The sequence below is a fragment of the Pezoporus flaviventris genome, unplaced genomic scaffold (assembly GCF_033815535.1).
Source record: "Pezoporus flaviventris isolate CSIRO_AGI_PZ_B2104156 unplaced genomic scaffold, CSIRO_AGI_Pfla_v1 ptg000006l, whole genome shotgun sequence".
NCBI lineage: Eukaryota > Metazoa > Chordata > Aves > Psittaciformes > Psittacidae > Pezoporus > Pezoporus flaviventris.
In genome coordinates, this window is record NW_026892554.1 from 966,036 (window position 1) to 991,287 (window position 25,252).

Consider the following 25,252-nt stretch of genomic DNA (forward strand, 5'->3'; position numbering starts at 1 on the left):
ACTCGAGGCGGGGGGGGCGCTGCTGAGTAGTGCGAAGGAAAACCGAGCAGTCAGCGCCCGGCTAGCTCAGTCGGTAGAGCATGGGACTCTTAATCCCAGGGTCGTGGGTTCGAGCCCCACGTTGGGCGCATTGGTTTTTTTCCCCCTTCTCTTTTTTGGTGCCTTTTCCCCCACCCTAGCTCTCTTCACGGCCCCCGCAGCCAAGCCCGGCAGCAGAACCGCTATGGCACCGCTCCGCAATGCGGCTGCGGGCGCGCTGCTCCCCGCCGCAGACTCCAAGCCCCGTCATGCCGCGGGGGAGCGGCGGGAGCAGCGCGGCTGCGCGGCGCGGGGCGGGGTGGGGGGGGCCGGGGCCGGCCGCGCCGATCGCGGCGGAGGTGGTGAGGCCCCCGCGGGGAGGGGGCGGGAGGAGGCAGAGGCACTTATAAATGGCGCCCAAGCAGGACCCCAAGCCCAAATTCCAGGAGGGTGAGTGCGGGGGGCGGGCTGGGGTGCGGGGAAGGAGGCCTGAGGGGCGGGCGGGAGGGAGGTTGTGGGGTCCGCGTCCCTGAGGGGGCGGCGCGCCCGGAGCCCGGCGGGTCCCGCTCCGCGCCCGCTGTTAATGCCGGTGGGCCCCCGCTGCCGCCGGTCCTGGCCGGGGTGGGTGCGCCGGGAGGAAACAAAGGGAAGGGGCTGATGGTGGGGAAAGCCCGGTGAACCCGCCGCGGCTCGGCCTGTGCCGCGCTGCGGGGCCGCTGTGGCGGAGGAGGCTCCGCGCAGGCCGCCGGCTCCGGCCTGACCCGGTGCGGGCCGGGCGGGAGGCGGCTCTGCCCTCGGGCCTTCCCTTTGTGCCGAGCCGAGGGGATGCAGAGCTCCGCCTCGCAGTGCCCGCGGCCTCAGCCGGGCTCTGTGGCTCCTCAGCGCGGAGCGCGGTGCGGGGTTGGCTCTGCCGCTCAGCGCTGACAACGAGAGAATACGTGGGGAAGGAACGAATTCCTGCGGTCTTTGTCTGCCTTCCTGTGCCTCTGCCCGACCGAGAAGAGGTGGGGCCTTCCTATCCCCTGTTATTCTAAATAGGCACCGTTTTCCTGCGGCCGTAGGCATTCATTGGCGTTAAAGCTGCAGAAATCTCCCAAATCTGCCTATTTTTTATCTTTATTGAGCATCAAACGTGGTTACTGTTTAACCTTCCTTGCAAGAGAGCTCAGTGATGGATCCTCATGCAGGAGGATTCATGGGAGCAGCATTTGGACTGCAGGTTATGATGGAATCCATATTTGCAACAAAGCAGCAGATTATTGCAAATTTTTAGATGAATAAGGCTTGGAATTATGCTTTTTAGGAGACTTATTTTGCAAACATTGTGGATTTTAGGTAATCATTGTGATCGATAGTACTCCATGTAAAAGAAAATGATAGAGAAGGGTAAATAGAAACCAACATCCTCCTTTCTCCTCTGCCCGGCCCTCACTCTGGTTTCCAAGCAGGGCTTCCCACACGGGTGTGATTTGTCTTTAAAAGCACAGTTTGCAGCAGCACCACTGGAAGTTGGCCACGCTGGGCAGCTGGAACAACGCTGTCCCTGTGTGTGCTTCGTGGCTGCTGGCAAGGGGATGTGTTCGGTCCTGCGTCAGCATTCCATGCCACGCAGTAATGCCAATGGAATTGTTAACCTGCAGAAATAATCAAGATTCTAATGTATGATTCACATTATAATAATAAATGTGCAATTAAGTGAGCTGCAGAAATGAAACCTGAGTAAAAATCCAGGCTGAAATTATGCTCACAGCTGTAGGAATGTGAGCAATCTAAATTTGGTACAGAAGGTGTTTTTAGGTGTTTTTCCACGCTGTAAATGTGTTTTTGATTTCAAATGCAACATTAAAAGGGAGAAAAGTGTTGTGGATAAATCTTCCTGCAGGCCTGAAACTGAAATGCTTTATTGTCCATTGGTTGCGACATGACCAATGGAAATGATTTTAATTGCAGATTTTGTAGCTAAAGGCACATGAGGGAGCAGGAGGTAGACTTTGAAGTTGTCTCTGTTGGCTTTTTTCACAAAGCAAAGGGTGAGGAGGGGGCTGAATTTGTTGTGGAAACCTGTAAGAGCCAGGAAAACCTAACTGTCAAGCTGGAGGTACAAGTACCCCTTGAAATGAAGGGTCTGATGCTTTTATGTAGACATGAAAAGTGAGATCAGCATTGGTGCAGCTGAGCTGGGAGCTGTAAGTACTTGAAGTGTTCTGCAGCTTGACACCAACTTCTTTCTTTTTTTTTAACGCAAATAGAAGAGTCTCAGCTGTCAGATTTAATTCTGAGTTGCTTAAGGCAGTTTTCGTCATCTTCTGATGAGAATTCAGTGCTTTCTGGTCTGTTCTGAAGGTGGTAGTTAGCCTGACATCAGTGGGAAGGCTTCATTGGTAAAGGGCATTCAATTTCTATTTGCAGAGCGAGTGTCTCTCAGTGGAGGGTAGTTTTAAACCTATAGCCCAAGAACTGGTCCTTCCTCTATCCTTGTTGTTCCTGAGCTTCCCACAAGGAAGAGGGCATGCAGGGTTCTGTCACTGGTTAGATGGACTCTTCTGAAGGCTGCCTTCCTGATAAGTACCTGCATGTGTGTTCTGCTCATGGTGACTGCCACGGCTCTTCTGTCCACAGTGTCCTGGGCAGCGTATTATGCAAGCCTATCCCTCTGAAAATGAGGCACTGCAGCTTTCCAGAAGGAAACATCTGTACTCAGATATCCTGTGTTAAGTACATTCAAATTCCCACAACGTAACCACACAATAAGACCTTGCCATTAAGGAGAAAAAAAAACAGACTGAAGAACAATCTCTTCCCACTTAAAAACCACAAAGTGAACGTTTTTTTTCTTGCTGTTGCACAAAGCTGGCATTCTGTCGCACACATCGGATGGAGGAACAATGTCAGGGTCTCTCTTCCTGACTTGCTGAACTAGAAATCCCAGGTGGTGAACTTCCTGCAGGAAAAGGAGCACTAAGGACACTTCATAGAATCACAGAATGGGTTGGGTTGGGAGTTCCAACCCCTGCCACAGGCAGGGACATCTTCCACTGGAGCAGGTTGTTCCAGGTGCCTGTGTCCAACCTGGCCTTGAGCACTGCCAGGGATGGGGCAGCCACAGCTTCTCTGGGCACCCTGTGCCAGTTCTTCACCAGAGCTCTGATCCTCTCTTGCATGAGAGTGAATCAGCTTCTCAGATCAATACCTGCCTTTGCATGTCCAGGTTGATGCTGGGTTCATGCTTTGTTGTACTTGATGTTTTACAGAAATGGCACCTTGGTGGTGTTCTAAGATGTTTGTCTGCAACTTTCTTTCAGGTGAACGGGTGCTTTGTTTTCATGGACCTCTCCTTTATGAAGCAAAGGTATGTGTGCTCGCTTGCTGCTGCAGGTGGTTCTCAGTGCTCAACAAGAGAATAAGGAATACCTCACTAGATTGGATTAAGGACTGAAACTAAAATGAATGAAAACCTGGTAATGTAGAAAACAGGTTTTAAATCCTGGAGCTCTGTGTTATTTCAGAAAGCCCAGTGCTACTATGCAGTTATTCTGGTGAACTACTAAAGGCTGGGTGGGCTTGTGTGCTGAACATCCTCTAAACCTGTGCTCCCAGAACACTGGAAAGCATTTGTGCTCGTAGGATGTGATGCTGGTGCTAATGCCTGAGCTAATAAGCTGCAGTTTGAGCTTCCTCAAAAGTGTAGATGACTGAGTACAATGAGTGGGCTTCACATGGGACCACAGCGCAGAAGGTAAGCCAGCTGTGTCCTGGGCTGCATCAGAAGAACAGAGACCAGCAGGTCAGAGGAGGTGATTGTGTCCCTTTGCTCTCTGAGACCCCACTTGCAGCACTGTGTGCAGTTCTGGTATCCTTAACATAAGGACATGGAGCTGTTGTAGCAAGTCCAGAGGACACCACAAGGATGATCAGGTGCTGGAGCACCTCCCATATGGAGACAGGGTGAGGAAGTCGGGGCCCTTCAAATTAGAACAAAGGGCAATGAGTTCAGACTTAAACAGGAGAGATTTAGGTTAGATATAGGGAAGAAATTCTTTACTGTGGTTGGAATAGGCTGCTCAAGGAAGTTGTGACTGCTCCATCTCTGGCAGTGTTCAAGGCCAGGCTGGATGGGGCTTGGAGCTACCTGCTCTAGTGGAAGGTGTCCCTGCCCATGGCAGAGGTTGGAGCTGGATGATCTCTAAGGTCCTTTCTGGCTCAAACCGTTCTGTGGGTCTACTGCAACTCTTTCTACTGAAAACAATGTTCTCTCTGTGGCTGTAGAGATCCATATCATTTATTTTACTTTTGAAGACTCCTCTACTTCAGCCAGCTTACCTGCCTGTGAGGTAGGGGCCTGCATGTGAGCTAGCTCTCTAGTGAATGGCTTTGGGCTAACTGGGGGTAGGGAAGTGGCTTGTTTACTCTTCTGGTCTTCCTCAGGGGTCTCTGATCCTTCTTGTGAATGAAGGTGTTTCTTTGGACAGCTGAGCAGTTGCTCTTGTGCCCACCCAGCCCTTCCATATTTGTAGCCAGGCAGTAACCTGTGGTAGAGAACTTACTTTTGGCTGGGAAATAACTGCTGGTATTTCAGTCAGTTGCATGGAAATCTTTGCATGCTTGAACCCTGGAAGCTGAAAAAGCAAAACTCATTCAGATCTCTCTGTTCTCTTTGATATTGACTGAACTTTCTTCTCTGTTCCAGTGTGTAAAGGTTGCCATAAAGGACAAGCAAGTGAAATACTTTATCCATTACAGTGGTTGGAATAAAAAGTAAGTATTGCATAAAATGAAAGCAGTAGTTAATTTCCTTTATGGGAAAATGAAGCTTTGTCAGTTGGAGCACAAGCTTGATGGATGAGCCCTGCTGTGTCCCTGCTGTTAGGAGTTTGTTTCTGAAATAGACCTAGATGGTTTTATGCATCAGCCAGTGATTTATAGCAACACAAAGAAAACATTGTCTAACTAACCATTTCCTCCAGAGCTTTGCTTGTAGAGACAAACCAGCTCAGGGCATCAGGAGAGTGCTGGGAATGCTTTAGTATAGCAGTCTGTTTGTTCTAGTTTGAAAATACCCACTGTAATTCCCCCTGGCAGAAATAGCTCGTGCAAAAACTCCCCTGTTATGTGTCGTACGGGAGACAGTCCCTGCTGAGGTGGAGCAAAACTCTCTGCTCAGATACACAGTGTGCTTTACTCTTACATCACTTCTGGCAGCAAAGGTTTGGAGGAACATGCGTTAGAGAAGGCTGTATTCAGAGTGGGGAAGGCTCCCTGGTTTAGCCCTTCACAGGAGCAGGTTTAGTCTGTGTTTCAGTTCTTGCCTCTCATGCGAAGGTAAAGATATTTTCCCCCTTTGCAAAATGGTAGGATTCTAGGTGAGAGATTGCTGAATAAATGTGTCTCCATGAAATAAATGTCGAGCCCACACTAAATGTGAACCCTTTCATGAGCTTGTTTCATTTATGTACTTGTGTTTTTTTTCTTTCATTTAAATTCTGTTCTGCCATGAGGTTTTGAATTTAGGCAAAATGGAGCTGGTTTTCTTAGTAATTAAAAGCTTCAGCTCTTCAGACTGTACAAGGCTTTCAGAGAACAGCTCCCTTGTTGGGTTTGTTTCATTTCAGTGCTGCAGACTCCAGTCAGGACTCTCAGTCACTGGTGTCTCGATCTCACTGACATGACTAAAAGCTGAACTTCATGTTTTAGTGTGTAACTTGTTCAGATGCACCCGCACACCCTGCCAGCAGATAAATGTTTTGCTGTAAACACCTACAGTTCCAGGAAGTGTAATTGGTTCTTCTGGAGGCTGCTGTCTGTCAGTGAGGCAGCATAAATGGGATCCTTCCTCCCCTGTCCCCCTCTGATGGAGGGTGCTGTAAGTGATGCCGTGATTCCTGCTTTCCTTGCTTGCACTGTTGGACTTTATTTGCCTTCAAGCTTCCAATTAACTGCATTAAAAGTGGCATTGCTGCACGATCAGACAGCTGGGGCAGTGTGACTCCTTACCTTTGGTTCCTGTAATTATGGTCCTTTGTTACTTGTTAATTGCTTGACTTAATAGTTTTTTTTTGCAATATCAACAGTTAGGATCCCAGAGAGTTTCTTCATTGTACAGATAATGTGCTGCAGTTATATAGCACTTCTTTTGAAGGTCCCGTGCAGCTGTACAGGCAGGAGTAAGATAAGTAGTTTAAATATCTAACTAGAGCACTATCCTAAGCACATAGTCTTAGAGGGGTACAGCTGGATGGGGGGTTCTCTGTAACTCTTGGATGCTAAGCTTCTCTTGCCTTAATGCTCCTGGAGACCTTGTACTCCTGTAGTAGTATTGGTTTTCCCACCTTGATATTCCAAGACAAGAGTTGTTGCCATGAAATGAAAATGACACAGAACTTTTCAGGTGTAAGATTTAGTTTGCATCCTTCAGAATAACTTGGCCACTTTTAATGTGTTCTATTTGAAATAAGTTTGCAGATTGCTTAGATGATCCACTCTTTGTCAAGTGGAATTCTTGCTCCTAATGGCAATTTCCCCAACACCTGTTCTCTTAAATCGTTCACTTCAGATTCTTCAAATATTCATGCCATCTTGGTTTCCTTCACAGACAGAAATCAGAACTCTTCTTCTTACAGTAAGATATTATTGCTGAATTTGTTAACCTATAAAATGTTGGACTAGTTAAAGGAAACTTGCTTTCTAATATAGTTATGGCTACAGGTGTCCCATCGTTTAGTAAGTGTAGGTTATTTTTTTTCTTTCCTGAGATGCTGCTTTTAAATGAAGGACATTCCCCTCCCTCCTAAATTGCCCATCCTTCAACTTTGGGAAACTTTGGAAATGACTGAGGGTCCCACTTCCCTAGAAAATGTTACAGCTGCAGTCAGTGGGGAATGTGTTTGGTAACTTACACTTCCAGTTGTGCCAGTTCATGACCTGACACCAAAGCAGAGTTCAGCCTCCAGTTCTGTGAAGCTTTTACTTGACTGTTGGGTGTAGAATGCAATTGTGTCATGGTTTTGAATGATGGTTTGATTTCTGGATTCTTATTTCAGCTGGGATGAATGGGTTCCAGAAAGCAGAGTGCTCAAATACGTGGATACCAATCTGCAGAAACAAAAAGAACTTCAAAAGGCCAATCAGTGAGTATGTTTTTAGAAGTCCTTGGCAGTAAGTAAGGTTTTTTATAGAGCTTCAATCCAACAAGTGTATATCAAGGGAAGTTAGTGAGTTTAGAAATGAAACAAAACACTTTCAAAAGGTGTTCCTATGTTCATCTGCTGTTGAGATGCTTTGGCTCACAGAGGTGCTCTGATCAGCTTCAGGACACCTATAAGTACTTTGATTTTTATGAACGCTAATTTGTGTTTCTATAATAGAAACGCTTTAATTGAGAGCTTGGTTGATGTTTTCAGCAGCACTGTGCTGCTTCCACATGATTCAGAATGAGGATGGTGGGAGTGGGAGGAAATGGCTGTTCACACTGCCAAGTATTGTATGAAGAAGCCTAAATCTTTCTGATAATGAACTGAATTTGTTCCTGCTCCTGACACACTGTTTCACAAATCCATTTACTACACATTCTCTAAATGTTTTGCATGACCTGGTTTCCTTTGAGGGGAGAGAAAAAGCTTCTTTTCCCATTAAAGTTTGATTTATGGATTAATTCTTTTCAAAGGGAACAATATGCAGAGGGGAAGATGAGAGGTGCTGCTCCGGGGAAGAAGACTTCTGGGCTGCAGCAGAAAAATGTTGAAGTGTAAGAAGCTTTTGTTTTATAAAACCCCCCAAAGCCAAAACCCCCTCCAAACTTTTACCTGCCAGTTTTACTATTGATCTTTAAAGAGGGGATTTTTAGAATGGGTCTGCAGGCTGAACTACATTGCTTCAGACACAACTCATACAAAAGCCGTGTCTCACTTTTGTGATATCAAAAGGCCTTTGTTGAATTACTTTATGGAAACTCTCTTCTTAGGTTGTGCACTCTTCAATGCTGAATGAAGGGACTGAGTAGACACTAACACTGCTTTTTTGCACTCTGTTCCTCTTAAGTTAGTGAACTGGCACTCAAAGTGGTGAGTCCTCATAAGACTCGTGTATCTCAGTGAAGTCACTTTCTATAGAGAACATTACAGTTCTTCCAGGCTGCGCAAGCAGTTTGGCATAAAATCCTTAATGCCTTGCCTTCTTACTGTGCAGTTGTTCAAACTGCATTGCAAGAGTCTTGATTTTGCTGTTTTTGACAAAACTAAACCCATGTGCTATTAAAAATGGTTTGGAATCATAAGAGACCAGAAGCAAGCTCAGACACTCCTTAGAAAAAGGGATCTCAGGATGTGACTGTCAGATTTCTTTCATTCCATCCTTTTTGTTTTTCAGAGTAGGCTTCTATGGTGTGATGTGTAGAGTCTCATACAATCAGTACAGCTCTACTGTACTCACGTGCCATGAAACTCTTCTATTTGGGTAGTACTTCACTTAGTGATGTTCATCATCATCATCATTACTATTGTGATGTTCTAACCTGCTGACTTCATTTATGATTCTAGTCTTCATGAGGAAGCTGCTGAAATGACATCAGTTCTCATGAAGAGCATTTGGCAGCAGCCTCAGATTTCATGTCTCATTTATGGGCAGCTTCATGCTCTGAAATGTGTATGTTTGATCTGGTAGTAGGTACAGAAACATGTTTTTGCTCTAGATCCTGAATGCAGATTTCACATTGGCATTATTGGCAGCCTGGGCAAGGCTGGAAATTGGCTCTTGATCCTGGAATGAGGAGTGATGGATCTGGCTGTAATGCTGTGTGCATGCTCCCCTGTGGTCCGTCACTGTGGGTGCTGAGGTGCTTTACCACCACCAGTTTGGGGTGCTCCCTCAGCACAGGCACCTACTGACCCCTTTGGCTTTGAGGCTGAAAAAAAACAGAACAAATGCCTGTTTAGGCAGTTCCTAATGAATGTCATTAAAATCTAATTGAAATAGATCTAAATTATGACTGTTGCTAATTTGGCTGCTTAAGGGGTTGCTGCACCTGAGCTGTCTGCATTTTAGTCAGTGGGCGTAGGATTAATTTCATGTGTAACTTTGACACATTAGTGATGACTCAGTTGTAAATGTCTACAGTTTGCATTACAGAGAGCATCCTGACAGTAACTTCAGGACTGAGTTCCCTACACTGCCAGCTTTAGTCATCTTGGTAGTTCAGACCGATTGCAGTGGGATGAGTTACTCTCTGGCTGAGTAAATGTTAACCTGTGCTTGGAATCAAAGTTGGCTTCATCTCCTCAACCACACCTAATAATGTGGCATCCAAGGGAGACCCACACACCAAAAATGACTTGGACTTAAGCCTCTGTGTGACTATAAAGCTTGAAAGCATGTTGCCAGGTCTGTCTTTACTCTCTGGTTGAAACCAGCTGGGGAAAGGGAGTGGCTTTGCTTTTTTGCTGTCATCACTATCCTGAGCTTCCAGCACAGCAAACCAGACAATAAGTTAATTCTCTGAAACTTCTGTTTCCTGTTAATTGGAAAAGTTAATTCCTTGATGGTGGGTTTTCAGAGTTGCAAAGGAGAAGAAGGAAAACTCCTGTCATTAGAACAGCAGTCTGGTGTTGGGAAAGTTATTTATGACAGGGTCCCATACGCTTGTTGCACTGATCTTGCTCCTAGTCTCTAGCCATTACCAGCATCCAGTGTATCCTTCTAAATTAGGCCTGTGATGCTTTCCATGAAGTCTCCCTATTTTTCTTCTCTATTTGAAGGCTGAGGGAGAGGAAATACTTTGACTTACCCTAGCATGATGCAGGGCTGAGGTACTGATGTATTATTGATCAAACTACTGGTGCTTATGTCCTGCTACAGCTAAAGGCAAGATGGCTTCTGAGGAATCTCAAAATCCAGTTCCTGAGTAAAACTTGTGGATTGTTCTCTTGTTGTAAATCTAAGGGCGTTGTAGATACATAAAGTACTGGTGGTGGGGAGGGGGAGAAACTGGTCCTGCAACTATTCTATTTAGGCCTCAAAATTTACCTTTTGTAGCATTCTTGGAGGATGGAGCAAAAGGGAAGGTAACTTAGAGGTTGAAACTCTCTCTTCAGATAGCCAACTAGTAGTGGAAAGGAACTAGCAATCTAAGCACAACTTATCCTCCAGGAATGTTCAGTAAGACTATAGTATGCTGCTAAAAAGGTAAATTTTTGAATCCTAAATAGATTCTCTTTAAGGCTAAACACAAGGTCTGACATTCTTTCCTTAACTCAACCCCATTGTGCCTAGATTTTTCAGACGAGATGGAGCGCACACAGTTTGCTGTTTGGAGACCCCTACAATCTCGACGCGGTGAGTTAAGGATGGATTGTCAAACCAGGATTTTCATCCTGAAATCCAGATCTCCTTCCTTTCATAGATTTCTTTTAGAGACTCTTAAAGTCCTAAATTGTAATAATGTAAGCTTTGGTAGCGGTTAATGATAAGTACTGCAGTGTGTTGTTTGGGGTGGTTTTGTGTTGGTTTTTTAAGCCAGTATGGACTACCAGACTTCAGTCTCTCTGAAATGTCTGCCTTTTCAGTTGGGGTAGGGTACAACATGAGGAGTCAAATGCATTCAGTGTGTCCACTCTTTAAAAAGTGAGGACAACTGACTTCAGATTTGGAAACTGGCTTGTTCTAGAACATTGCATTGCTCTGCATGCTCACTGCAGCCTGGTTTCTGCTTCTGTGGAAATCAGTGACAAACAACACAGTCCTCTGGAAGTCTTGGAGCGAGACTGCTACAGGACAGTGTTAGAACTATGAGGTGTTAACTTGCTCCTTAATGTGCTGTGTTTTTATTGTTGGCTGGAGTCTGTTCAGAGGCTTTTGAGGTTTGTAAGCAAGATTGGAACAAACAGAAATATGCAAATGCAGGTTGTGTACCTGTGTTTTTTAAATAGCCCTTCATCTTAGGATAACCAAAAGCTATCATAGAGAAAACTTCTGTATGGTTATAGCAGGTGGCTGAGAATGAAATACAACCCTACAGCTACTGGCTTATCCAGACTTCCACATGTAGCTCTGCTGAATTCCAGCGTCTAAGAGTTTCTGCTTCCTTTCATGGGCTTACTGTGATTAAATTACCAAAACCAGTACACAGTCAGAGTTAATGGGTGCTTGGCAAATAAGAAGGGCAACTGAGAGTGTTCTGGAGGGAAGATAATGGCACTGAATACCAAGTGTGAGAACAGCATCTGTTTTTAAATGATCTATCTGCAAGCAGTCTCGTCCGAGATGCTCTCAAAACAGCATCTCCGCTTGGGAGTTACTGTGTTTTCTTGTAGCAGAAGTCCTGTTCTTCATCTGAACGTGTTTCTCAAAAGCATATGCTCTTGCTGCACGTCTCGTGGCATCCTCTGCTGTCTCTGGCACTGCCAGTAGCTCTCACAAGCTACTTCAAGTCCTCCAAATGTCAAGCAGCATATGAACGCTGCCTCCATGCCAGTTGTCTGGGGCTGTAACAAAACGACAGCGGCTTAAGCTGGAGATTTTCCACACCTCTTCTGCTCTCTAATGGCCACCAGTAACACGTACTTAGGGATAACCAAGTGAGTCACGTCTGGAATGGTGCTCTTCCCTATATACTCTTCTTGCTTCTAGCAGCCTGTAATTAAGGGACTTCAGAGCTGGAGGCTGTAGCCATGTGATGGGTTTAATAACCTTTTGTAGGACTGTGTTACATTTATCTATTAGTTGCTGAACCCTTTGGACTTCTGGCATCCTATCATCTTGTCACAGCATGTTCTCATTTTAATTCAGTGCTGTGTTGCAGAGGAGAGGAAAGATGACTCCTCCTGCCTCTTTAATGCCTGCTGCTTTGGGTTTTGGTCTTTCATCTATCTTGAGGAAAGATTGATTAGTTCTTTGAGCATCACCTCTAGCACATTTCCCCTCTCTTTCCTGCCCAGTTGTCACCTTGAGAAAGCTCTTGTCTGCCTGGTTGCTCCTGGCATAGAAACTGTTGTACACTGCCAGCTGTTCTTTGTTCTCTTTACGTCTTCCTCATTTTACTGTGTGGCTTCTACAGGTAGGTTCCTGATGAGGCACAGGAGACGTGTGTATGTAATCCTGGCTCTGGTTTTTATCCTTTTGCTACTAGTGTTTAATTGAATCTTCATAGGAATCTTGCTTCTCACAGCTAAGGCAGTGACCAAGCTGTTTGAGCAATAGCAGCTGATACTGTGCTTTTTTACAGCATACTTCTTTCACACTTTTAATATACTTCTTAATACCATACACCTCCTATTAGGAGAGGCTTTCTGATTTCATATAGCTTAGTTTGCTCTATCAGTAAACTGGTGCCTAATCTCCTTTTTCTGGCACTGTTGAACTCAAATGCCAGAGACCAAGTGACAGCTACCTTCATCCTCTGGTGCTCAGACTAAACCAGCTGTTGCAGGGAGGTTCTAACAGGCCTCCAAGTCCCTTTAAAAGGTGCATGGATTTTGGCAGAGTAAAATACTTGTTATGGTCCACAACATGTTTATCTACCTGCTCATGGGCTCCTACCTATTGTGGAGTATGTAAACCTTCCAAAGTCTTGGGGTTTGTCCCTGGTGTCATTTGTCTGTGCTGTATTGTTTTCAAAGCTGGGTTTATTTCCTGCAGACAGTTCCCAAGACACCTCTCAGGAGACACTTCAGACGCTTCAGTTTAGAGCTCTGAGCGTTAATGCTCACTCTCCTATAGACTCACAGAATGGTTAGGGTTGGAAAGGACCTTCAGGTCGTCTGGCTTCCTGAGGTGGTACGTGAGGTTCTGGGACAGATATGTTTATCTTTCCTCTGATCTGCAGAAGGGTGAAGTGCAGTCTTCTCTATGTTGTCTTCCCTGGCAGCCTCCTCACTCTTGCCATTTGATCATGAACACAGTCCTGGTTTGGATGCTGAGATTGGAATTTCAGTGTTATGCTCTTGTGGCATGGGCTGCTTATTTTCCTTCCCTAACCCTGACCTGTTTGATACTCGGGATTTCACTGTTGTGAGCTGTTCTGTGAACTGTAGCACTCTTTGGTTTCTACTGCTTCTCTTGTTTCTACACCATTTCAGATGTCAGTAGTTCAGTTATTTTTGGCTTTCTAATTCAGCCTCACATGTTGATCCCTACCACTTGAATATTCTTGTTAGAGCTGTGTCTTGCCCTGCTGAAATAAAACCCTTGAGGAGAGCTGGAGTAGCTCTTGCTGGAGCTGATTGCTAGTGCCCTGCTTTGAGGAGGTGACGTCTGGCTGCAGTGGGATGCACCCCTCACGTTTGAAGTGTGAGATCCTTGCTCCTCTGCTCAGTCTTTTAACACTCCACAGAAGCTTTCTTGAAACTTCCCATGCTGCTTTTTAGTTGTCAGTCTGTGGGGGAAAATGCCAGTCAGAGGAGAAATGTGGATGAAGAACAGCAGCTGAGCTGGGCTGAGAAGTCAGTGACAGCTTGATGCTGCTTCTGTGCAGCAGTATCAGGCTTGCTGTTTGTGATGTGATTGTGAAAGGGCACAAAAGGATGTGTTGTAACCTATCCTAGGTATGCTTCATCTTGTGTCACTTCAGGACCTGCATTCCATTTCTTCTTGCAGGAAGACATTATCTGCCATCATGAGGAATGTGCATGGTACTCTTCAGCTGTATGTCTCAAATAAGAGTCTGCTGGTGTGATTAATGGGCTCTAGTTATCTGACATGCGCTGCTCATGTCAGGCTGCAGCTCTGTCAGTCTATAGGCTGTCTATAGCCTCAAAGATACAGATGCTGCATGTTTTCCTGCCGTGCCTCTGGTGCTGTGCACACAGCACCCTGCACAGCAGCCTTCACCTCGTGCGGGTGTTGTTCCAGGCAGCCTGCTGTACAGGCAGGAGCCTGCCACATGCTGATGTTTTCTCTCTAACCGTAGCTCTTTCTGCTTGTTCCCTAACTCTATATTCTAGACTTTGCAGACAGATGGCTGCTTTGACTTGAAGCAGAGACATATGACTTGAGATGTAAGGAATGAGGTGGGAGTGCACAAGCAACTGCCTAGAATGGATTGCGATAGACTTTGTGCTCCAGTAACGTAGATGTGGTTTACTATCTTAATTGCAGTAGTTCTTTAGGTACTTTATATAGCCTGTCTGTTCCAGTTTAAGACAGTGCTTCTAGACTAATGCTTGACATTTTTACCTTGTGATTTCACTTCTGGAAAGAACTGCCTGTTCCTTCTTGTTTAGGTTTGGAAGAAAAGACTTTCTCTTCAATACACAAGTCCATTATCAGTGACTTAACTTGGCAATTGTTCCTTCTTCCTGAATAGGAATGGTCTTTATTCTGCCCACAGTTTAAGCCTAATTAATGCTTGTTTGACTTGAAGCTTGAAAAAAGTCTGACACTTGCTATCTGCAGACCTTCCTAGAAACTCTGCCTACTTCCTGACCCAGTTCAAAGCCTGGATACAGAAGTCACTTGAGATAATGGTGAATTTCCAAGGAAATAATCTTGCTCTGGTAAAGAGTTTTATCCACGCAGTCTGCAAGAGGTTTAACTGGACTCCTGTTGATAATGAGCAGATTGAAACATGATGAGTAGTAGTCCTCTGAATGAAAACGTTCTGGATAGTATATATACAAAATTCAGGTAACAACAAAAATACCTCTTATAGGACAGCTTAATTTGGTCATTGATACTTCTGACCTACCTGAATATCTGCATGTTGTGTGCATTGTATTTCAGGTGTCCTTCAGGTTTTGGAAGTGCAGCTTTTAGTTTAGAATAAAAGCAAAGGCTGAGGGTAGACTTTAGAGAGTGGGGAGTGTGTGAATTGCAAACAGTAGCTGCCGAGAGAAGCATTTGGAAGAAAAGACCATTTAGTGTTGTTCCAAATGTTCCTAACAAGTGGCAAGTGTAATTGTGGCCTCCCCTGAGAGCTGGTGATGGAATCGTAACCTTCCTGCCCATAACTCTGAGAGTTCTAGTTAAACTTCCCTCTGCTGCTTAGCAGTCAAACTGCGTGGGGTGTTTTCAGTGCTTCACTGGAAGCTAATTCAGTTGCCTCGAGATATCTGACGATTCCCAGCACTTGGCCCTGAGTGATCCCTGAAACACAGAAAGAAGCCACCTACAGATCTGGTGCGGTTTGCCAAGAGCACTTGGGAAGCAGGAACCATCTGTAGATGTTGCTTGCAAAGTGTCAGTACTGGTTTTAAATCCTCAGGTGTTCCTGGCCTGTCTTCTGGGGGGGTGTAGGTTTATGTTTAGTGATTCCCCAAAACCAGGTGAGTTCCAGCCCTGGTACATGAGAAATCCTGTAGTGTCAGAACTGTGATGCTAAGTCAGAGCTGACATTTTTCAGGTGCTTTTATCTGAATACCCTGTAGGCCACTGAGCATCGCTCATTGTTCTGCACTTAGGGGATGGTTTTTTGGCTTTATTCTCGTGATTCTTTTAAGTACCATTATCTCTATATTTGCAATAATTTGTGTTCTTCTTGCAGGAAAACAAAAAAGAACAAACAGAAAAGTAAGTATGGCTTTCTTTTGTATGGGAGTGGATATCCTTAGGGAAGGATTCTTGCCTGAGGCAGGTTTAAGGTCTTATTCCAGCTAAGTTTACTTACTCACACCTTGTGTTGTTCCTCCTGGACTTGAGTTGTCTCTTCCTCTTGGCCAGGAGGAGTGCATCCTTTCCTGGTTTGTACACAAACTCTTTGGTCCAGAGCTCTTGCAGACTAAAAGCAAAGCTTAAAAAAGCCATGGATCTGTTGAAATAATTTCACAAGTCAAATTTATGTTTTCTTACTGAGGTGGAGACGTGAAACATCTGCAAAGCTGAGCTGCTGGCTCCAAAAACTCTTCCCAAGAGCACTGCAGATGCTGACATTGGTTTGGTGTTAGTGCAGAAACCTCCATCTTCAGATAAGTGTGAAGACAGCAGTTTAAACTGTCACAAATGAGTGGCACTGCCAGAACACAGCTAATACTTAAAACAAGTGAAGATGTGACCTGAGAGATATGAGTCTTGCTTTTAAATCCTTCCTCTAAATCTTTACTGGTTTTTTCTTACTGACTTGCCTGGTTCCTTCAGCAGTGTCATGTGTGTGTTCTGTACAGCTCCAGGCATTGGAGAGGGGAGCAGTACCAGTGAGACTCCTCAGCCTCCGAGGAAGAAGAGGGCTCGAGTAGATCCAACCGTTGAAAGTGTAGGTATCCCTCATTCTCACAGGGTAGCTGGAAGGTTGCTTTGCTCAGAAAGACAGCAGTATTACAGCCTGCAGCGTGGAGTGCTGCAGCTTGCAGGACTAAGGTTCCCAAGTGGCCTTGAAAAATCTAAGCCATTTCCTTGTTCCCTGTGGAGCCTACAGGAATGACTGCAGGAATTCCACAGACCAGTTGCGTGTTTCAGCTGTGAGAACAGGGAATAGGGGTGACTCCAAGCTTGGGCAGGTGTCTGACCGTGAGTTGTCTGGCTTCACTTGTTTGCAGGAGGAGACATTTATGAACAGAGTTGAAGTGAAGGTGAAAATCCCAGAAGAGCTGAAGCCGTGGCTGGTGGATGACTGGGACCTGATCACCAGGCAGAAGCAGGTAATGTGGCAGAAGAGCAGAGCTAGAGTTTCATCCCCTCTTCAGGTGCAGTGTAGGGAGAGCTCTTGTACAGTTTGACAGCAGCCTCGTGGCTTTGCTTGGCAGCTCCACGCCAGCTGGGTTTTAACCAAAGGTCACCTGTGAGTAGGACTGTGGCCCCCCAGAGTTGCATGTGGAATAGGCTTGGTCTAATCAAGCTCAAGCTGGAAAGGCAAACCATTTTACTTATTTAAGCTTTAATTGTGTTCAGTCTATGCATGCTTGGCCACTGGAATGTTTTGAGCAGTTTACTGAGCTGGTGGAGGATTGGGCTGTAGGCGCATCACGTGTGGTGCCTCTTTTACTTCAGCTCCTTTCTGCCTTGTTTACCTGTCACTCCCTGCCAAGTTCTACAAGTACCTTGAGTTGTTCCACAGCTCTGACAGCAAGTTGTCACTTAGCAAAGTGAGTCAGCTTCTGCCAGGCTGGATCCATGTATAGCTTCCTGAGAGAGTAAATTAAACTTTGCTTTCTGTTTTAAGCTTATAAACCACTTTCATGAACATAAAATGTATTAATCATTACTTGTGAAACCACTACTAAAATTGGCAAGAAGCATAGAAAACAATACTGGTTTTCATTGCTTGCTAGACTGCAATTGCGTGCTCTAACCTACTGCTGCTCCCAGGTACTCTCTCCATTCTTGCGATCCCAGACACAGGAAAACTTGATTCAAGTCCTGTGTAGATAAGCAAGTTCGTCCTTGTGTGCATTGGCTTAAATTTAGCTTGCAGATACAAATATTTGCATAAATTAGACCATTGTTTGTTCTGTTTTCCTGCCTTTGTAGCTCTTCTATCTTCCTGCCAAGAAGAATGTGGACTCCATTTTAGAGGATTATGCAAACTACAAGAAATCGCGAGGAAACACTGATAACAAGTAAGCAGTGGCTCATTCAAACCTTAAATACTTGTTCTGCTGCTGTGGTTGGGCCTGTGTTTCATGGAAAATATAGGAAGGTTGTTAAACACGTCCCAGCCCCACGTCCAGCTTCTCCATCACCTTGCATTTGGAATATGGATTGTAGAAGTCTGTGAGGAGGCAATTCAGGAATGCATGCTGCTTTCTGGCCATTATTTCTGCTTCCCCCACTTTCCCTAAGCCTTTTCCTAAAGGAAGCTGATACAAGGCAGTGAGTAGTTTTCCACCCATTCATTTGAGCTCTGGCTTCTCATGGTGGGTGAGCACCCGCTCAGCAGCACTCGCTGTGTGCAAGCTGGGCAGACTCCTCTGAAGAGCTACCAAGCAGATGACGTGTTTCTGTATGAGTGGACTCTCATGGAGGTAGAGGGGTGGGGGACAGGGAGGTAGCCAGTGACTCTTAACACAATCAGCTGGGCAAAGCTAATTGCTTTGAGTGATAGCTTTGAAGATCTTGTTTGTAATTATCCAGCAGTCCTGACAGCAAGCAAGGGGCGGTTATTCCTGAAGGAAGCTTTCCTCTCTAAAGGGGGACAAACTAGAAGTGTGAAGCTGTCCTCTTCCATGCAAGAGGAAGCTCATTACTGACTTGTCAGGGTGCTTGAATGTTCTTTTATCCCATTGTCCTAGTGTCTGTTCTGAATTTGTTTGCAGGGTGGAGTGTGGGTTGTACTCCTCAGCCCTGCAGTCACTGCTAATTCCTGCGCAGTTCCTTGCAGTGTTTTCTCTCTTGCCCAGGGAGTATGCTGTCAACGAAGTTGTGGCTGGAATTAAGGAGTACTTCAACGTCATGCTGGGAACTCAGCTCCTCTACAAGTTTGAGAGGCCCCAGTATGCTGAAATCCTGGCAGATCACCCAGATGCTCCCATGTCTCAAGTGTATGGGGCCCCTCACCTCCTGAGGTTGTTTGGTGAGTAGCACCTCCGGGGGCTGAAGAGCAGCAGCCACAAGTATCCAGACACTTCCTTTTGCCATCGTGAGCCTCAGTGGGTGTGAGCTGCAGACATTTAACAGGTCACTGAGAAGCCTCTGGTTTCATTCTTTCCTTGCTCCGTGTACCTAAAATGTCCAGAGCCATTCAGGGCTTTGGAATGGAAATGGATTTCCAGCAGTCTTGTGATTTTGAGTGAGCTTGTATATGTTGGAATAGATTCCTGGGCTGCTTTTATATGCAAACTGCCAGGTTGTGGCCTGTACTCAAATCCTTGTGATGCTGTTGTTCATGACTAATGAATGCTACTTCTTTTGACACAGTACGAATTGGTGCTATGCTTGCTTACACTCCTCTGGATGAGAAGAGTCTGGCTTTGCTCTTAAACTATCTGCATGACTTCTTAAAGTAAGTATTTGGACAAGCTTCCAGCAAGAAGGAAGTTGCTCAGTAGGCACAGGCTGTTGTAATGTGGCCTGTTTTCAGTGTGCACACCACATACATAATCCTGGGCCTGTGTGTGGGGCCTTCACTTAGGAGTTCAGCTCAGCTTTCTCAGGCTGCTGTACCATGCCCTGTTAGGAGTGGTTTTAATTCCTCTGCAGTTACACTGAGGTTATTGCTACTTAATGTGTGTTTATGTATCTATTAGGCTGCACTTTTAAACTCTCCCAGCCTGTTACTTGTTTCAAAAGAAATGCTTCACCATTTACTTGTAGCTGCTGTAAAAAGCAGCTGACAGTTACAGCAAACTGTTAAATTACCCGACAGTTGCTCAAGAACACTTGGGCAAATGTTAGAAACTGATGACCCTTACGAAGGTTATTTCTGGGGCAGACGGTGCCTGTAGCTTCAGCACCCTGTGGTGCTGCAGACCTGTTATATTTAGGATGAAAACTCCACCCTAAATGTTAATACAGGATTTAATGTGAAAGCCTTCTAAACCAAATCATCAGCGAGCTGATTTCAGGCGGGTGATGGAAGGTTTCCTCGCTGCTCTCAGGGTCTGTGGGGTCAGTGCTGCTCAGTTCACCTGGAGGTGTTTCCTGAATGGGAGATTGGAGCTGGAATTAAACCCGAGTTTAGTGCCTGAAGTGTCACACCGTGTCCCACACGTGTGTTCCACGCTGTTGGAACCTCATATGGTGCTTTTGCAACGTATCTACATGTGTATGAGGGGCAGGGCTGTGGTACAGCACTGCTGAGCCGTGTGCCAGCTCCTGGCAGCAGTGCAGCCTTTTGCCTTTGCTGTCCTGGCAGATCCTGCTCAAGTTTACTAAAGCCATAAACTTCCATGTGTGATTATGTCATGCAGAGATGCTCTGAGTTTCCATCCAAGGCTTTGTGGTTGCCCACTTACAGTGTTTGGCAACATTGACTTGTAAATAGAACAACAGTGGACCGGGTAGGCTGTTGGAAGCTGATACAGAAACCACTCAATAAAGCAGAGGTGGCTCCAGAGCAGAGGTGGACTGGGACAGCCCGAGCACAGGGCAAACCTGCATAGAGGTGGTCCCAGAGTCAGGGGTAATCGTTGTCTTTTGGGGCAGTAAACACAGGTGCTCAAGAGCTTCACAGAAGCATGAAGCTGGTGACCAGAAACCCCTGAGCTACAGAATGGTTTGGGTTGGAAAGGACCTTAAAGATGCATTCAGTGAGCAGGAATGGCCTCCCATCACGCCTGTCTGCTGCTGCTGGCCCTCGGTTTGCTCTGGCTGGCCTTGGTCAGCCATTCAGGCTCCCTCTTTGTGCAGGGTGCCCAAGTCCGTGTCCCATCCCCCTGAGTACAAGCAGGAGTAAGTGAACTCTTGGTACAGCAGCTGACTGACCTCAAACGTGAGCTGTTTGATGCTGTTGATCATGCCCCCTCTGTGCTCACAGGGCTGTTTGACAGCTTGTTTGGGATTGAGGTTTTGGCAGGAGCTGTCAAATCTTCATGTGTTTTCTGCAGCTGATTCCTTGGTCAAAACCCGTTAGGTTTGTACTCTGGAAATGGTTTGTGGTCTCGGCAGACGCCGGACGTGGTGCTGAACAGCAGACTTGAGGCAAGGAGGTCATTTCAGCTCTTTATTCTGTTCCATAGGTATTTGGCCAAGAATTCCTCTGCCCTCTTCAGTGCCAGTGACTATGAAGTGGCTCCTCCCGAGTACCACCGGAAAGCCGTATAATGCCGCAGCGACACCCCGGTCCCTGCCACTGCCCACTTCCACACCTCCTCCTTCACCCTCCTCTTGCACAAATTATGTAGACGTCAAGTGAATAAAGTGGTGTGTGTCAAATGGAGCTGGCCTGTGCAGGGTCTCAGGACCTCTTGCCCCGAAGCTGGGAGTTAACAGGAGCTCTCTGGTGTTTCTGGCTCGCTGCTGGTGTTTGCCTCCGTGGGATGTACAAAGGATGCGTTGTGAACCTCGTTGTGTGAGCTCTGCCGTGCTCGTAGGTCTGTGCTGAGGGGAAGGTTTGCTTCACTAACCCAGACTCAGACCCAGGGGGATTTCACCACCCTCATGTGAGCCAGTGCTGCTGCTATGGATTCATCTGACTTCAAACCCATTTACTTTCTCAGTGTTGGAAGTGAAGTGTCTGGTCCATAAACGTGTGCTTTGATTTAGGTAGTTGAAGGACTGTGACTTTTTATATTCTAACAATAGGAAAATGAATTCTCATTGTCGTGTCTTGGGAACGTTGCTCTTTCACAGAAGCTGTTTTACAAACCTTCAAATAAACTTTTTTAATCTCAAATCTTGGACAGTTGTGTTTGCATCATTTAGCCCTTGTGGCAGTGACCCAGCACGTGTGATCCGTGCGCTGAGTGGGGCAGAAAGCTCTGCAGTGCTACCCTGGAGCTGCTGTTCTGATTCAGAGGAGCAGGAGCTGAAGCCACGCACCCAGCTCCAGTGGGTTCAGGGGGTTCTCAGGGATCGCTCTATAGTCCGTAAGTAGTGATCTGTCGGTTGCTTTCCCATTCCCATTCTATTCTATCTGCGTGGTGGCATCTCCTGTGGAAAGCTGGAGGCCTGTGGGGGTCACTGTGACTGGCACTGCTCAGGCTGCCCGTTCAGCGCCGGTCTGGAGCTGTTGCCATTCCCTGTACTCCTGGTTCTTGTCTTGGCAGCGCTGCGAGGGCTGTGGCAAAAGGAGGTGAAGACCCGGCCATGAGCAGCCTGAGCTGCTGCTGACACTGAGGACCTGACGCTGCTGTTGGGGGGCGTGACTGCCCTGGGCCGGTTTGTGCTGCTTTTGGCTTTGACTCTGGCATCGGGCGTGTAACCCTCATCTCTCGGTGCTGCGGGCTCCCTGTGAGCTTACACCCCTCTTCTGGGAGGGTCGCTAACGGCATTAGCTCTGGGTACAGTGTGCCTCACCCTGCTGCGTGCGGCTGCCCTGTCTGCCTTTTGTTTCTCTTGGTTCCCTGGGTCTTTCCTAAGGGAGCCTGGCTGTGCCGGGGCATCCCGACGTTGGGAACTCGCTCTTCCAGCGCTCTGTGTGTGGGAGCCATCTCCTGTTCAGGTCTTCTGGCTGCACCTCCTCCTGCCCTTAGGCCTGTTGAGAGACTCCTCTGTAAGGGCTCCTTTAGGTCAGGTTTCCAGTTTGGGAGCTCTGCTGCTCTCTTCATTACTGAAGCCAATGCCTTAGCCCCAGAGGAAGGGAGCTCGCAGGACCCAATTCACTGCATTGGGCTTGTGCTCTGTGGCACGTCCTTTCCTACCAGGATCCTAGATCTGGAGCAGCCCTCGAAGCGCCTTCATCTCCTGTGGGCAGCAAGGCCCTGAGCTCCCTCTGCCCCTCTTGCCCAGCGCGCAGCGTGGTTTGGGAGCAAGGAGCGAGGGTTTGGGTCAGACCTATTAAAAGCATTGCGTGCCTTGGCTCTGCTCTCAGTCACCGCTATTTCCAGGCAAAAGCCCAGGCTTTAATCACTGTTATTGCAGGAAACCGCAGCATCAGGGGAGCAAGAACGGCCCCGCCGCAGGGCTGGTCCCGGCCTCCGCGCCTGTGCCCTGCCCCGGGGGCTCCACCAGCGCTGCAGCCCCGGCCCAGGGTGCTTCGTGCAGGGGCTGCTTTGGCTGCAGGAATAGGGGGGTCCCAGGGTTTGCTCGTGCACGGCCCCATGGGCCGGGGGTTGCCTGCTCCTGAGGGCTCCTCCTGGAAGGGGGAGCTCCTCCCAGCCTGAGGCGTTCATCCTCCCCTCCCGGGCAGCAGTTTCAGGCTAAGCTGTTAAAGCCCTGCTGGAGCACAGGCTCTGTTCGTTGAGCTGAAGGGCTGTAACATGGGCCTTGTACCCGTTGGGATACAAGCATCCCGTGCTCCGAGCGCTGAGGGGCACGTGTGGCCTGGCCCAGGGAAGCAGTGACCGGAGCACTGCAGGGACTCATCTCCCCCCTCAGCCAAGTCTCTTTTGAGCTTCCTATGGGAAAGCGTGAGTGGGGCTGCGCCAGTGTCTGTGTGTGTGGTTCGTGTATCCCCAGGGAGCTGGAACCACAGACTCATGGCTTCTGCCTCCTTCTTGGTGCTCAGCGCCAGTGATGGAGCTGCAGGAGCTCCAGTGGCTGGGGTCCCTCCTGCTCCTGCACATGGCAGATGGGTTTGTGGGAGGCTGTGGATGAGCAGTGGGCACCAATGTACCCCTCAGGGTGACTGCAGCTCTGGGGGGGGGGAAGGCAGCGCTGGACAGCGGCTGTGTTTCAGCCACGTATCCTGCCCCGTGCATTGTTTCACCTTTTTCCTTCCTTTGCTCCGTTCTCCGGGCGGTTTCCTGCAGCGCAGGGTGCAGGGGACGGGGTGCATCCTCGCCTTGTTTTCCTGCTGCCGTTTCGACCCTGCGCAGGGCAGGGTTTGTGTCGGATGGGATCCTGGTGCTGCTCCACCCTCGGGGCAGATGGCTCACTGTGAGCTTGGCTCCACTGGAGGGACGGGAGAGGGGAGGAGGGAGCAGGGTGCTCCCAGCGCTTCCCCCAGCTCGGCCGCGGCATCCCTGCAGGTGAGCCCGTGCTTTGGTCCTGGGGCTGCGGAGGGGCCTGGCACATCCCACGGCGGCCCCACACGTGGCTGGGCCCATGGGCTGGAGCTGCCTCACGCGTGGGGTCTTGGCTCTGCCGCAGGATCCGGGTGCTGGCACTGCCGGGGCCAGGGGCGCGGGAGCTCACGCTGGGAACCGGGAGCTAACAACAGGTCGAGCCCAAGTCCATCAGCAGCAATGGGCTTCCGTGCGCGGGCACTGGCGGGGCTGTCCAAGGGCGCTGCTGCCGCCTGCGGAGCCAGCCAAAGCTTTGCCCTGTTCGGTACTGACACAGAGGGGAGCCAGGGAGGGAAGCAGTGAGGAGCCCGGAGAGCCCCCGCCGCGCCCCAGTGAAGGCGGCTCCGAAGCCTCCGGGCCCCCCCGCGGGCTCTGCTGCCTCCCGGGCTGTCAGGAGCCGCAATCAGCTCCTCTCCACGGAAATGGGGCTGCTGCGGGGCAGCGAAGGAGCAGGGGGGGCCTGGGGCTGCCAGAAATCACCTCCTTGGAGGGTCCTCCATTGGCTGCTGCCGGCGCTGCCAGGTTTCCATCTCCCTTTCCCTCTTCCCCCCTCCTTGGCACTTACACCAGCCCTGAGAGGGAGCCGGTGTGCGGCAGAGCCGGGCTGCTTGCCGGGATGGTGGAGCTGGGGAGCGGGACAGGGTCCGTTCAAACCCATTGCCCTGTAGGGAGCCAGGGCGTGGGGAAGGCGCTGCCCTCCCTCTGCCCCACGGCCAAGGAGCTGTATTGGTGAACATGGACCCAGCTGAGGAAGTTCTGGCTCCTTCAATAGCAAAATGAGACGATGCTTAAAAGCGCTGCTGTGGTGCCCTCAAACCAGCTGCTTCTCGCTCTGGTCCCTGCGCTGGTGTGGGTCTGGTTCATTGGCTCTGTGCTGATCCTCCTCCCAGGGCAGGATCAGGACCTGCTGGGGCCTTCCCCACGTGCTCCTTGGTCCCTCACGGGCAGCACTGAGCCCTTGGGAGCGGCCGGGAGGAGCTCCTCGTGCTGGTTCTTTCTCATGGGACTTCCACATCAGAAGCTCTTCCCTGTAATTTGTTCTGATGTGGCTCAGCCCCAGCTTAACCTGTGCAGCAGCTGCAGCCCCACCTGCCGCGGGTCAGGAGCCACCGTCTCCTGCTCATCATTTCATACCCATTCTTATTCAGCCTTGTTCATCGTTTTAGTCACAAGGAATAAAATACGGCTCCCAGCGCAGCATCCGCAGGGGGTGTAAGGATGCACAGAGCTTGTCTCACCCCCTGCTCGCGAGGGCCCCTCTGCTTTCCAGCACTTGCTCTTCTCTTCGCACAGCAGAGGTACTTCCAGTGCAGCCAGCTGCATGGGCCAGTGTGGGGTTTTCCATCCTGGGAGAGCTAATGGTACATAAGCACTGACTGTGATCCAGAACTGGGGGCTCACAGCGGGGGTCGGGTTTATTCTAATGAGGGAAAGCACGGGTACCCCAGAATGATCCCAAACTGGTGCCTGAGCCGCTCCTCTGAGCACGTGAGGGGTGAAATCAGTGCTCCTGCTGCAGGAGCAGGGGAAACGGAGGTAGGAGGAGAAGGTGCTGAAGGAGAACGGGCTGTAGGACGGGGGCCTCGTGTCTGGCAGCTGCGGTCCGGTTACAGACCCATGCCATGGGTTGGGGAGGATGGGACCTTAAAGCTCCTCCAGTTCCATCCCCTGGCACGGGTGCTGTGCTCGTGCCGCACTGCCCACCCCCTGTAACCAGGCCGTGCGGTGTGGAGCGATGGGGTGCTGAGGACACGGCACCCGCTGGCATGGCTCTG

At 48.5% G+C, this 25,252-nt stretch overlaps 1 protein-coding gene and 1 non-coding gene across 6 annotated transcripts; both read left to right on the plus strand.

The window, feature by feature from the left end:
• Positions 1-55: 55 nt before the first annotated feature.
• On the plus strand, positions 56-128 carry TRNAK-CUU (transfer RNA lysine (anticodon CUU)). Its single transcript has one exon. It is a non-coding gene; the product is annotated as a tRNA-Lys (tRNA).
• Positions 129-319: 191 nt separating this feature from the next.
• MORF4L1 (mortality factor 4 like 1) lies at positions 320-21,208 on the plus strand. Of its 5 annotated transcripts, XM_061446519.1 has the most exons (14): positions 320-468; positions 3,321-3,367; positions 4,706-4,773; positions 6,569-6,634; positions 7,056-7,142; positions 7,679-7,759; positions 10,279-10,341; positions 15,485-15,510; positions 16,101-16,189; positions 16,473-16,574; positions 17,404-17,492; positions 18,273-18,445; positions 18,790-18,874; positions 20,550-21,208. In XM_061446519.1, the coding sequence occupies exons 1-14, from the start codon at positions 429-431 to the stop codon at positions 20,632-20,634; spliced, it is 1,101 nt and encodes a 366-aa protein (XP_061302503.1). In that variant the 5' UTR covers positions 320-428; the 3' UTR covers positions 20,635-21,208. The 5 variants fall into 5 exon arrangements, with proteins under 5 accessions (XP_061302503.1, XP_061302504.1, XP_061302505.1 ...); XM_061446520.1 differs by lacking the exon at positions 10,279-10,341; XM_061446521.1 differs by lacking the exon at positions 6,569-6,634 and having other exon boundaries at positions 321-468.
• The last annotated feature ends 4,044 nt before the right edge of the window (positions 21,209-25,252 follow it).